Source organism: Aquarana catesbeiana, linkage group LG01, assembly GCF_042186555.1.
Source record: "Aquarana catesbeiana isolate 2022-GZ linkage group LG01, ASM4218655v1, whole genome shotgun sequence".
Classification (NCBI taxonomy): domain Eukaryota; kingdom Metazoa; phylum Chordata; class Amphibia; order Anura; family Ranidae; genus Aquarana; species Aquarana catesbeiana.
The window spans coordinates 348,326,106-348,340,036 of record NC_133324.1 but is presented as its reverse complement, the minus strand read 5'-3'; the positions used below and the strand labels follow the sequence as shown (position 1 = coordinate 348,340,036).

The 13,931-nt window shown below is 49.3% G+C and overlaps 1 protein-coding gene across 1 annotated transcript in view; it reads right to left on the bottom strand.

Moving 5' to 3' along the window:
* The window catches only part of CIROP (ciliated left-right organizer metallopeptidase), a 44,276-nt gene that overhangs the window by 13,305 nt on the left and 17,040 nt on the right, over window positions 1-13,931 (bottom strand). The window contains exons 6-11 of the mRNA XM_073632339.1: window positions 8,041-8,125; window positions 3,807-3,943; window positions 1,112-1,286; window positions 935-1,004; window positions 361-460; window positions 192-287 (exon numbers count right to left, since the gene is read on the bottom strand). Coding sequence (XP_073488440.1) covers window positions 192-287; window positions 361-460; window positions 935-1,004; window positions 1,112-1,286; window positions 3,807-3,943; window positions 8,041-8,125 — 663 coding nt within the window. The remainder of the gene's footprint in view (window positions 1-191; window positions 288-360; window positions 461-934; window positions 1,005-1,111; window positions 1,287-3,806; window positions 3,944-8,040; window positions 8,126-13,931) is intronic.

Sequence of the window (13,931 nt, the reverse complement as noted above, 5' to 3'; positions counted from 1 at the left end):
CATTCAAGCGACTGAGGAAGCCCTTGCAAATTCTTCACATTTGTGCAGGAATTATGGGATTAAACAGGCAGTGAGTGGAGCAGCAATGTAGACGCAGGTCTAAACCTAGCCTTAGCGATGCTCCTTAGGAACATGCCTATATATTGGGTTGTAGAAAAAGCAGTATGCATCCAGTAAATGGAAGTAGCTACCTCTGGAAACTTTGTGAGGTTTGAATAGAAGCAACGACTCTGGTGATGGTAAATTTCTTCTGATCCCTTATAGTCATTCTCCAGCCAGCATTCACCCTGCCAAAATGTGAATAACATTATTAGGCCATAGTAGTACATTGTCTTAAGAGTTCTAGATTTCAAAACTTACCCCATGTTGGAGTGGCTTATAAATGTAACATCCATCCAGAAATGTGTCAGTGGAGCAGTTTCCCTTATCCAGATGCAAATGGTGGCAGCCAATGTCACTACTGAAATACAATTTTTATAAATGCATTTTAAAGCAAAACTCCAGCCAAGCCTTTTTCAGTTATGGATAGTGTGGGGAAAGTTTAGGCGGGTTTTTTTTTTTTATTGCTGACTGGATTCTTGTTTAGGAGATTTTTATTAATTCTTGTCTTGGTGGCACCAAGTATTGGGAATGAAAATGGGGAACTATCCACAGTAGGGACACCAACCGTAGCAAATGCTTGACAAAAACTGTAACCCTTCTTTGTGTTTTAAAATGTTTTGTTGTCATCATTGTCTGTGGTCCCACTGGAGGTATTTCCCCTCACTTCCTGTTTAGGTGGTATTAATCACCTTTTCAGAGAGGTCAAATCTTTTTTTTTTTATGTGGATAAAGATGGTGTTTGTGACCCTTCCCCATGCTAACCAAAATGTTTTGGCTGGAGTTCCACATTAATGTAGAATTGAGAAACAGCATTATGATTAATGGTATTTACCTCTTATTTGTGCAGAAAAAATTGGATGTGTTGTGGCAAGTGAAAGGAAGGCCAAAAGAATTCCCAGCACCTATGACACAATTCATAGATTATTATATAGAGCATCCAAATCAGCAGCACCGCTTTTTTACCAATAAAAATCCTAATGTCACTAAATTCAACATCTTACATTCTCACCTTTTCCCCACACTAGCTGATAGCTGATGCTTGAATTCACCTCATACCATCCCATATCTTGGAAGGCTGCCAGTGTGATGGGGTCCAAGAACGTAAGGTGAGGAGGGTTGATAGAGGCTGTCAAAATTGATCCCTGCATGATTCTTGACTCCCAATGGGAGGAAGTTGATTTTTCCTGTAGAAATAAAGAGGTTTGTGGTAAATTATTTTATTCACCTGGATGAAAAAATAAACATATGGGTACAGACAGTACTTGTCTGTCATTGTTCTAATTGTAGCCCAATTAATTTAATAATTAATAATAATTTAATACTCTAATTGAGTCAGACTGCATATACAATAATGAATATACCTTGTTTTTCTTTTTCTTACCAGGGTGGTACTGTGGATACATATTAGATAATGATGTGGGGGATTGGACACCTTAAAGGACCTTTATTTTTGGACCTGCGCAATTTACTACCCAATTGTTAGTCTTGACTTAGTTTTATCTAAGTGGATGGTACGTTGAACATTGGTGCCCTTACCTCAGGAACTAATTGCCTAGTTCCTGAGGAAGTGCTTATGCAAGTAACATGTAGAGCTGCATCACACCACATCTATCTACACCAAGCCTGATGGGATACTAATAGTCGCCACACCAGGCGTTCCTGCGATTATTCAGGAGTGACATGATGTTATTTAGTGGTGTGATAAACGTTTACAGGCAATATGTATATTGTGAGAGTTTATCAATGTGTATATGTTTTTAGTAGCTTTTTTGTAATAAAGATGTGTAATTGTTAATACAACTTCTTTTGTGCATATCAGTGCCTAAAAAGTCCACATAGTATTTATTTTCAGTATCCCTATCGGTTCAAGAACAAATGTCCATAATGCACTAAAATGCTGAGGGTGAGGGGGAGGCACAGGAAATAAACTCCCCCTATGCAAGGGGCCTTAGATTACTGCTTGTTTATTACAGTCTAACTTTAATAATGCTGCCAACTGAAAGTTTTAACCCTTGTTGTATCATTTAGTAGGAAAAAAAGTGGCATATCCATCATTGTATATACAGCCTGAGGGTTCAATTGGGTTCTAATGCAGCAAGCACAGCCAGAGTGAAGTCTGTAATTCTTGATCTTGTTGGGCCAGGTCAGTGACCCAGAAAGTACTGAAGTCGTGTATGGTATCCAGGGAACCAGAATTTTCAGAATACATATTTACTCTTTCTAGGTTTTTTTTTTTTTTAAGATTTGATTGGATACTTTGGGTGGCTTTACTTTACTACTAAATACTTTTATTTATTTGTGTAGCCTGTACATATTTCTGCTTTTACTTAGCACCAGGGCTTTTTTTCTCAGACAATAGGTGCAGGAACTCCCCCTTTCTTAGTCTCCCCTTTTCTCCGCCCCTACCCACCTCCGAGCACCATTCCTTCTTTCCATCCCCTACCCACCTCCGAGCACCATCCCTTCTTTCCATCCCCTACCCACCTCCGAGCACCATCCCTTCTTTCCATCCCCTACCCACCTCCCAGTACTGCCCCTTTTAGACAATACAGAACCAAGTATAATTTTGTGTTGCTAAGTAATTTGTATGGAATTTGGTAATGATATCAAGAAAAACAGTAAAAAAAGATCCCCTGCAGCCAGCAACAATAGATCCCCCTAAAAGCAATGGAGCAACTCACAACAAAATCCCCCCCCCCAGCAACAATAGACTCCCAGCAGCATCAACAAGTCCCTGCACAGCCAGCATCAATAGACTCTCTGGCAGCCATCAACAATAGACCCCTCCCCCCAACAGTAGATCTCTTTCAGCAACAACTGACCCCCCAGCAACAATAGACCTCCTTAGCAACAATAGACCCCCCCTGCAACAATATATCCCCTCCAGCTAGAATATATCCCCCAGCAGTGTGCATCAATACCATGCAGAACACCCCAGCACACCCTACTATTACATACGGTCAGTCCAGGAGGTGCCGGAACTGCGTTCCCCCACGTTCCTGCTGAAAAAAAGCCCTGCTTAGCACCCTTGATGCAGCATGTTTAAATGTTTTTCAGGTTTCACAGTATGAGGTACTGTAAGCTGAACAAAGAGACCTAAAAATGATATAGGACATTTCCCATATTTTTTTTCTTGTAAATTCATTTACTTTTATTCCTATGGTATTAGGGTTGTAATACCTTATAAACCTACAAATCTGTAGAAAATAGTTTACCAAGCCCATAATTTGCTGCATGTAGATGCTACAATAACATCTAAGGCCGCGTACACACGACCGTTTTTTCCGTCGGAATGAACTCTGGCGTTTTTTTCAATGGAGTTCCGATGGAGTCCTGCTGAAACGGACTTGCCTACACCAAAGTCTGATTGTTTAGAACGCGATGACGTATGATGTACGACGGGACTAGAAAAAGGAAATTCAATAGCCAGTTGCCAATAGCTGCCTTTGCGTCGTTTTTGGTCCGTCGGAATAGCATACAGACGAACGGTTTTCCCGATAGGAATTGATTCCGTCGGAAAGATTTAAAACATGTTCTATTTCTAGGTCCGTCAGAATTTTCGAAAGGGAAAGTCTGATGAAGCCTACACACGATCGGAATGTCCGATGGAATGATTCCGTCTGACCTTTTCTGCCGGAAAGTCCGGTCGTGTGTACGCGGCATTATATGTATACTATTATGATTTTTATATGCCAGGCTGTTACCTGATTCTCAAGGGGTGCCCCAGTGCTGCCTACACCTAGGTGTTCCCCCATTCTCTGCATTACAGTTGGAGTATAAATGCGGAGTTGACCATTTTCATCTGTATTTGTCACACGGGATCGCGACGAGCACACATCTCCTGAAAATAAAAAAAAGAGAACTTAAAGGCTAAATGGCAGAACAACCAGTTACATTTAGCAAACAAGTCTCCTAGGCAATGTTTGTAATCTTCAGCTATTGTATTCGATCAAACAGCAAATGGCCTTATGAATTAGTAAATTTGTACCAAGAATTTGAGTTTGTTTTCTTCAGCCACCAATCAGCATCAGACCAGCCTTGACATTTTCAATCTATTTAGTGGGGGGGAGTAGCTTCAGTTCTTAGAATATGTTATTACAGAAGAGCAAAAGTCCTTTTGGTTAAAATACCTGAAATCTTTTGCAATTTTCTGTGCTGTCCAGTCCACTGAATAGTAGGGTTGTAACTGTGTTTTTTTAGAAACAACTAGAGCCTGAGATTCTGTTGGGTTGGGAGGCATCTATAGCAGTGTGCTTAGTATTGCAAAGCCCATTGTAGAGATTAACAGTAGACCATAAATTGGATAAATTTGGGGGTTTGCCAAAATCTAGGAGATTTAGGGGCATGATGACAGGCATACAGGGGATTAAATTATAGTCTACTCAACTTTGTCACCTACACAGCACCATAGTACTAAACTGTGACAACGAAACAGGCAGGGTGACATTACAGCACCCCATCTGCCTACTCATCCCAACACCCACCTCCACTTACCCTTATTCAAGGCTTCTAGCTACAACCTACGCCTCCCCCACCTCTCTCCTCCTCTCCAGCATTGACTTAGCAATCTGGCCGTTGTGAAGCACTACTTCAATCAGCCAATTGGCTGCTGAGCTTGAGTGAATTCCAGCTTGGCCTAGTAACCAAACCGATTAGCAGGAGTCTCCGGCCCAAATACAGAGAGCCCCCAACTATGAGTGTGGTGGAAGTTCAACAGTGTTTTTTAAGCAGTTAATACTGGGAAATTAAATCTGAAGTCTACAAATATTAAGACCTGTAAACATTTAGAGGCAGTTGTCCAAAGTGCCAACTTCAGTTTGTTATCCGAACTCGGCTGTGCATATGTTGTAGTTGCTACAGAGAAATTCAGTACAACAAAGAAGCCAGATAAAAAATCCACTGGTTAGGCTGGAGACATTCAGTGCATAACCCAAAGTCATTAAACAGATAGCCTGTTCCCCTCATGGAAACAAATATGCCCCATAGATTGCTTATACGTTTGGTATACACATGGGTTTTTTTTTGGTTAGATAATTTACTACTGACTGGTTCTTATCAAATGCCTTGTGCTTCCTTCACATTACCAAAATAAAAGTCTATGATTGCATATGTTTTACTAGCAATTATGTGTACACAAATAACCAATAATGGAACTCCAGGCAAACTGCTAAATTTCTATTATTACAGGTACTTATATAGAGCTGTCAATTTACCCAGCACTTTACATATAGACTTACCGGCCACTTTTAGGCATTTAGGCATCTAGATGTGGTGAAGATGACTTGCTGAAGTTCAAACCAAGCATGAGAATGAGGAAAAAAGGGGATTTAATTGACTTTGAATGTGGCATGGTTGTTGGTGCCAGACAAGCTGGTCTGAGTATTTTAAAAACTGCTGATCTACTGGAATTTTCAGGCACAACCAAATTGCTAATCAGCCGATCACATGGCAGCACCTCAATGCATTTAGGCATCTAGACGTGGTGAAAATGACTTGCTGAAGTTCAAACCAAGCATCAGAATGGGGAAGAAAGGGGATTTAAGTGACTTTGAACATGGCATGGTTGTTGGTGCCAGACAAGCTGGCCTGAGTATTTCAAAAACTGCTGATCTACTGGAATTTTCATGCACAACCATCTCTAGGGTTTACAGAGAATGGTTTGAAAAAGAGAAAGTATCCAGTGAGCGGCAGTTGTTTGGACGAAAATGCCTTGTTGATGTCAGAGGTTAGAGGAGAATAGGCAGAGTTTGAGATATAGAAAGGCAACAGTAACTCAAATAACCACTCGTTACAACCAAGGTATGCAGAATACCATCTCTGAAAGCACAATACATCGAACCTTGAAGCAATTGGGCTACAGCAGCAGAAGACCACACTGGGTGCCACTCCTTTCAGCTAAGAACAGGAAACTACAATTCGCACAGGCTCACCAAAATTGGAAAGAAGATTGGAAAAACGTTGCCTGCTCTAATGAGTCTTGGATTTAGCTGAGACATTCAGATGGTAGGGTCAGAACTTGGTGTAAACAACATGAAAGCATAGATCCATCTTGCCTTGTATCAACTGTTTGGGCTGGTGGCAACGCTGTATCCTGGCATAGGCCGACAAGGCCCAGGCCTAGGGCAGCACTTTGCAGGGGGGCAGCACGGAAAGAGTCCCTGCCAGCTTGAGCTACGCTGTTAGTGTAGCGCCAGTCTTATGGGGTGGACTGGGCTGAGAGGCAAATTTAGTCTAGCGCCCCATAAAGCGGCCGCGCTGCTACCGGTATGCGGGCGGCCAGGATTCCGCAACTGGGGGGGCACCGCTTCTAATTTTGACTGTCCTATCATCCTGGACCACAAACCTTGCTCACTGTGCTATATGTTTTCTGCTGCACCATTGCCATGGTTATATCTTCTTAGTCTTCTCCATAAAATTATCAGAAATTTGTGCTTAGAATAGAACTATAGGCAACACTTCATTTTGGATAGAGTAAGGGAGTGTTATAGCCGCTGTCAGTTTATTTTTTACCATCCCTGTCCCTTTGCAGAGATTTCTGTTCACTTCCTGCCCCATAGCCAAACAGGAAGTGAGAGGAAATCTATGCAAATTAAGGGAATCCATTGCCCCCCCCCGAGGCCCTCTGAACTAGTGTCTCCATTCAAAAATTTCAGGGCGGGTCTTAAACAGCAAGGAGTGTGGCCTTGACAGGAAGGGGTGGGTCATATTTAAATTAGGGGTGCACGCGTTTAGCCAGGCCTAGGGCAGCACAAAACCTAAATACACTACTGGTATAATGGTGTGGGGGATATTTTCTTGCCACACTTTGGGCCCCTGAGTACCAATTGAGCATTGTTTAAATGCTGCGGCCTGCCTGAGTATTGTTGCTGATGCGCCCAACCCTATGACTACAGTTTACCAATCTTCTAAAGGCTACTTCCATGCACAATGTCACAAAGCTCAAAAATCATCTCAAATTGGTTTCTCGAACATGACATTGAGTTCACTGTACTCCAATGGCCTCCACAGTCACCAGATCTCAGTTCAATAGAGCACCTTTGGGATGTGATGGAATGGGAGACTCGCATCATGGATGTGCAGTCGACAAATCTGCAGCAACAGGGTGATGCCATGTCAATATTGACCAAATTCTATTTTTTCAATACCTTGTTGAATCTATGCCACGAAGAATTAAGGCAGTTCTGAAGGCAAAAGGGGATCCAACCTAGTACTAGCAAGGTGCACCTAATAAAATGGCTGGTGAGTGTATATTGTACATTCACATCAGTCCCTGCTCTCAAGGAGCTTACAATGTAAGGTCCCTAACTCACATTTATACATACACATACTAGGGCCAATTTAGACAGGATTCAATTAACCTACCAGTATGTCTTGGGGGTGGGGGGAGGAGTATCCAGAGGAAACCCACGCAGGCACAGGGAGAACATGTAAACTCCAGGTAGGTAGTGCTATGGTTGGGATTTGAACCAACAGCCCTAGTGCTAACCACTTAGCTTATCTACCAAAGGATCGGTCATTTGTCCATCCATGTTTGAGATCACTCTGCTAGTTTAGCATTACTACTTCACAGGTCAACTACCTGCTTGCTGGATAGGGATAATGATGATTCATTGTTCAATGAAGAGTTTATAAGCAACGCAGGAATCTGAATATATAAGATGAATTGTTTATTCAGGAAATATGAGCTCTTTTAGATTTCCAGTTGAAGGGCGGTACAAATTTTTTCTGTCAAACGCTTGTAAAAAGTAATCCGACTGCAGACAACCTTCTAAACCTAGCCTACCTGTGTTCCCTGCCTGGCTGAATGGTGTACTTCACAACATTGGCTGTACAGAATGACAAACCCAGTGAACATAAAAGTGGAGTTATGCTTTCATTATACAATGTATCTGTTTGCAGGACATGTATGGAATAGAAATGACAGAGGATCAACATTACCATATTGTGAAAAACTGCAGTCTATCCATTTCTCGAAGAGGCTGCTGGAGAATCCCAGAGCATGAAGGATCTCATGCAGAGACACCTGATGTGGGATACACAGTAAGATTTAGCTGCAAGGATACCACATGGAAGACAAAATGCATAAAACCCACAAAAGCTATCACATACACCAGTAATTATCCTGCTTATTTTACATGATAAACGTATTACATTTTGCTGTGCAGTCCCTTAAGTGGAGGAGCGCCAGACTAATTAAAGAGCAGGATAGTGTTTTGAAGTGAGCAAATCACTTAATACAATCAGTTAATATGTTACCTACTTTCCTTGTAATTGGAAAACTGCTACAGTACAAGTACAACCCTCCCATCCCCCATCGTCTATGCATCATGCTGATTGAAGGCACAGCTCATGTAGGATCATGGAAGCTTAACTTTTTTTTTTTACCTGGTTTAGTCCTGCTTAGCACTGACTTGTTGCTGAAGAAAGGAAGTCATTCACCTGGAACTAAATTTTTAAAGAGCAGATCCGGGCGAAAAAAAACACATTCAGTACATCTCTGCAATACACACGCATTTCCCTGGGTTTTGTTGCGTGAAAACGATTCAAGTAGTGGAAAATAACCGTTGACTGGGTTCGTCAAATTAAAGTTGTAGTGCCCACTTACAGTACCATAGCTCCCAACAGTGGCGGCTGGTGGTTTTTTGTTTGGGAAGGGGCGGCAAACAACCACACCCCCCCCGTTGTCTGCCGGTTCACCAGCACTTACCCCATCAGCGGCTGGAATCGGCGGGCACATTGGGGATTGGCGGGCACATCGGGGATCGGAGGGGATCATCTGGCAGCGTCTCCTGTGTCCTCTTCTCTTGCGTCTCCTCCACTCCTCCTAGGCGTCCATTAGGATCACCTGACCTTTCAGCCAATCGGGAAACGTGTAACAGACCTGCGCTTCCTGATTGGGGGAGAGGCCATTTATTGTTGGAAAAGGGAATATTCATTTGCTTTTTTAACACACCTGGGTGGGCTCCAAACGCAATGCTCTGTGCTCCGAGCAGTGCTGTATTTAGGCCTAGGCCAACAAGGCCCAGGCCTAGGGTGGCACTTTGCGGGGGGGCGGCGAAACAGCCGCCCCCCCACCCGCCTCCCGTATCCCGCGGCCTTCTCCCGCACAAATGCAGGGTTTGCTGTGGTGTGATGGCGTGCTTGGCCGTGGGGGAAGCTGCTCGTGTCCCCATAAGCGGCCGGTGTCTGGCTGCATGTCATTCGGACGGGCGGGGGTGGAGCCTAAAGCTCCGCCCTCTACCCTCCTCTGTTCGGCCCTCTTTTGCTCCGCTCGTCTCCCCAGCCAGGGGCGGGGTCTGTCTGATGACAGGACCAGGAGGAGGAGGAGGAGAGAGAGAGAAGCACGGAGGGGAACCCCCTACCCTCTAGCCAGGACAGCAGGTAAAGTAAAGTACATTTCTATTACTCTTCTATTTAGCACATGCATGGGATCACTTTATTGCAGCTAATCTGTGCTCAATATGGAAATGAATTTACAGATCATGATGCTGCAATAAAGTGATCCTTTGCCCAGGGGCGGACTGACAACTCATGGGGCCCCCGGGCAATAGAAGATCATGGGGCCCCCTGTGTCTCCGCCCACATGCAAGCCGCACCTACACAAAGCCCCACTTACATGGGGCACACAGTAAGGCACATCACATGGCACACTGCAGAGCACGGGGCACATCATGGGGCACAGGGCATGGGGCACACAGTAGGGCACATCACAGGACACATAATGGGGCACCCAGCAGGGTTTATTATGCTGTACACATCAGGGCACATTATTGAGCACAGCATGGTGCATCACAGAGGGTACAGGGCACATCAGTGGGTACACAGCGGGGCACATCACAGAGCACATCAGGAGATACACAGCAGGGAGCGTGCTGCACATCACAGGGCATGTGGCAAATAGTAGGGCACACAGCAGGGCACACAGTAGGGCACATCCTTGGGAACAGGACACAGGCGGTACACATCAGGGCACACATCCCAGGGCATGGGGCACACAGAGCACATTACAGGGCACACAGTAGAGCACAACAGGCGGTACACAGCAGGGCACATCACAAGGCACATCACAGGGCAAGGGGCACAGAGTAGGGCACATAAGGGGGTACACTAGCAGGGCACATCACAGGCCATGGGGCACGCAGTAGGGCAAATAGCAGGGCACAAACCAAAACACAGGGCACACAGTAGAGCACTGGGATCCTCCAGACTTAACACAGTGTCTTTCAGGGTAGCCATCAGGGGGGAAGGCGACACAGTGGGGGTGGAGGACACAGGGAGACACCATGGGGGGGGGTTGGAGGGCACAGGGGGACACTGTAGGTGGGTGGAGGGCACAGGGGGACACTGTGTGTGAGTGGCACAGGGAGACACCATGGGGGGGGGGATGGAAAACACAGGGGGACACTGTGGGGGGTGAAGGGCACAGGGAGATACTGTGGGGAGGTGGAGGGCACAGGGGGACACTGTGGGGAGGTGGGGGGCACAGGGGGACACTGTGGGGGGGTGGAGGGCACTGTGGGGGGGAGGTGGAGGGCACAGGGGGGCACTGTGGGGAGGTGGGGGGCACAGGGGGACACTGTGGGGAGGTGGGGGCACAGGGGGACACTGTGGGGAGGTGGAGGGCACAGGGGGACACTGGGGGGGTGGAGGGCACAAGGGGGCACTGTGGGGAGGTGAGGGCACAGGGGGGCACTGTGGGGGGGGGTGGAGGGCACAGGGGGGGCACTGTGGGGGAGGGGGGAGGTGGAGGGCACAGGGGGGCACTGTGGGGGGCACAGGGGGGCACTGTGGGGAGGTGGGGGCACAGGGGGACACTGTGGGGAGGTGGAGGGCACAGGGGGACACTGTGGGGGTGTGGAGGGCACAGGGGGGCACTGTGGGGAGGTGGAGTGCACAGGGGGACACTGTGGGGAGGTGGAGGGCACAGGGGGACACTGTGGGAAGGTGGGGGGGCACAGGGGGACACTGTGGGGAGGTGGAGGGCACAGGGGGGCACTGTGGAGAGGGGGGAGGTGGGGGGCACAAGGGGGCACTGTGGGGGGCACATGGGGACACTGTGGGGAGGTGGGGGGGCACAGGGGGGCACTGTGGGGAGGTGAGGGCACAGGGGGGCACTGTGGGGAGGTGGGGGGGCACAGGGGGACACTGTGGGGAGGTGGGGGGCACAGGGGGGCACTGTGGAGAGGGGGGAGGTGGGGGGCACAAGGGGGCACTGTGGGGAGGTGGGGGGCACATGGGGACACTGTGGGGAGGTGGGGGGGCACAGGGGATCACTGTGGGGAGGTGGGGGGCACAGGGGGACACTGTGGGGAGGTGGGGGTCACTCTGGGGAGGTGGGGGACACAGGGGGACACTGTGGGGAGGTGGGGGGCACAGGGGGTCACTGTGGGGGTGGAGGGCACACAGGGGGGCACTGTGGGGAGGTGGGGGGCACAGGAGGACACTGTGGGGAGGTGGGGGGTACAGGGGGACACTGTGGGGAGGTGGAGGGCACTGTGGGGAGCACAGGGGGGAACTGTGGGGAGGTGGGGGCACAGGGGGTCACTGTGGGGAGGTGGGGGGCACAGGGGGACACTGTGGGGGCACAGGGGGACACTGTGGGGAGGTGGGGGTCACTGTGGGGAGGTGGGGGGGCACAGGGGGACACTGTGGGGAGGTGGGGGTCACTGTGGGGAGGTGGGGGGCACAGGGGGTCACTGTGGGGGTGGAGGGCACACAGGGGGGCACTGTGGGGAGGTGGGGGGCACTGTGGGGCACAGGGGGACACTGTGGGGAGGTGGGGGTCACTGTGGGGAGGTGGGGGGCACAGGGGGTCACTGTGGGGGGTGGAGGGCACAGGGGGCACTGTGGGGAGGTGGGGGGCACAGGAGGACACTGTGGGGAGGTGGGGGGCACAGGGGGACACTGTGGGGGCACAGGGGGACACTGTGGGGAGGTGGGGGTCACTGTGGGGAGGTGGGGGGCACAGGGAGACACTGTGGGGAGGTGGGGGTCACTGTGGGGAGGTGGGGGGCACAGGGGGTCACTGTGGGGGTGGAGGGCACACAGGGGGGCACTGTGGGGAGGTGGGGGGCACAGGAGGACACTGTGGGGAGGTGGGGGGCACAGGAGGACACTGTGGGGAGGCACAGGGGGACACTGTGGGGAGGTGGGGGGCACAGGGGGACACTGTGGGGAGGTGGGGGGCACAGGAGGACACTGTGGGGAGGTGGGGGGCACAGGGGGACACTGTGGGACACTGTGGGGAGGTGGGGGGCACAGGGGGACACTGTGGGTGGGAAGCTGTGCAGCAACTTTCTAATAGCAGCACGTGGTACAAGCTGCTGCACTTTCCTTCCTACATGCAGAGTAGCGCGGGAAGCGGCTGTATACAGACCTCTCGTGATGCGCTCCTCCTCCTCCTCGCCGGCCCCTCCTCTTTTCTGTCCGTCCGAGGTGATGACAGATACAAGCACCTGGGGTGGACGGGAGGGAAGGAGGGGCCGGCGGGGAGGAGGAGGAGCGCATCACGAGGTGTGTGTATACACTGCAGTCTCTTAGCAGTGAGCAGAGACCCGATCAGCCCGTCAATCACAGCTAGCTGACGGGTAGATCGGGTCCCGAAGTGGAAGCTGCCATGGGGCCCCCTACTGGCCACGGGCCCTCGGTCAGCGTCCGAACTGCCCGATGGTCAGTCCGCCCCTGCCTTTGCCTTTGCTACAAACTCATTAAACAGTCCACCTTCAGTGAAAGTTCATGTACTGCAAACTTTGCAGTACATGAACTTTCACTAAGATCCCTTTCACACTGGGGTGTTGGCGCCATCGCTGTTAAAACGCCGATATTTTTATCAGCGATCTACCGTCATTTTTGCAGGGGATTTTGGCCGTTAGCAGGGCGCATTTAACTCCCACTAGCGGCCGAAAAAAGGGTTAAAACGACTCACAGTGCCGCTTTGCTGGCGGATTTAACCCCTTTTCAGCCGCTAGCGAGGGTTAAAACTGTCCCGCTATTGGCTGAATAGCACCGCTAAAACGACGGTAAAGCTGTGCTAAAAATAGCGCCACTTTACCGATGATGCCCGGGCGCTTTCAGTGTTAAAGGGCTCTAAAGAGGTTAAGGCTGCACTGATTCCCACTGATTAGGCGGCACTCTTAAGCTGCACTGGTTTGCTACAGTGATGGGCACTGATGAGGCCGCACTGATGGCCACTGATAACCTGCACTGATGAGGCTGCATTGATAGGCACTGATGAGGCTGCATTGACAGGCACTGATGAGGCTGCATTGACGGGTACTGTTGAAGCTGCGCTGATGGGCACTGGTGAGGCTGTGCTGATGTGTACTGGCGAGACTGCCCTGATGGGCACTGGTAAGGCTGCATTGATGGGCACCAGTGAGGCTGCATTGATGGGCACCGGTGAGGCTGCGCTGATGGGCACCAGTGAAACTGCATTGGTGGGCATCGGCGAGGCTGCATTGATGGGCACTGGTGAGGCTGCATTGATGGGCACCAGTAAGACTGCATTGATGGGCACCGGTGAGGCTGCATTGATGGGCACCAGTAAGACTGCATTGATGGGCACCGGTAAAGCTGCATTGATGGGCACTGGTGAGGCTGCATTGATGGGGACCGGTGAGGCTGCATTGATGGGCACTGATGAGGCTGCATTGAAGGGCAGTGATGAGGCTACACTTGGTACCCACTTTTAATGTAGAGAGAGGAAGAGGTGGAGCTCTAAGATGAAAAGATGGAGCCTAAAATGGAAAGGTATGTGGTTTACGGATGACAGGGCGGGACTTAAACTCAAAGGGGTGTGGCCTTGACAAGAAGGGGCGGGTCATATTTAA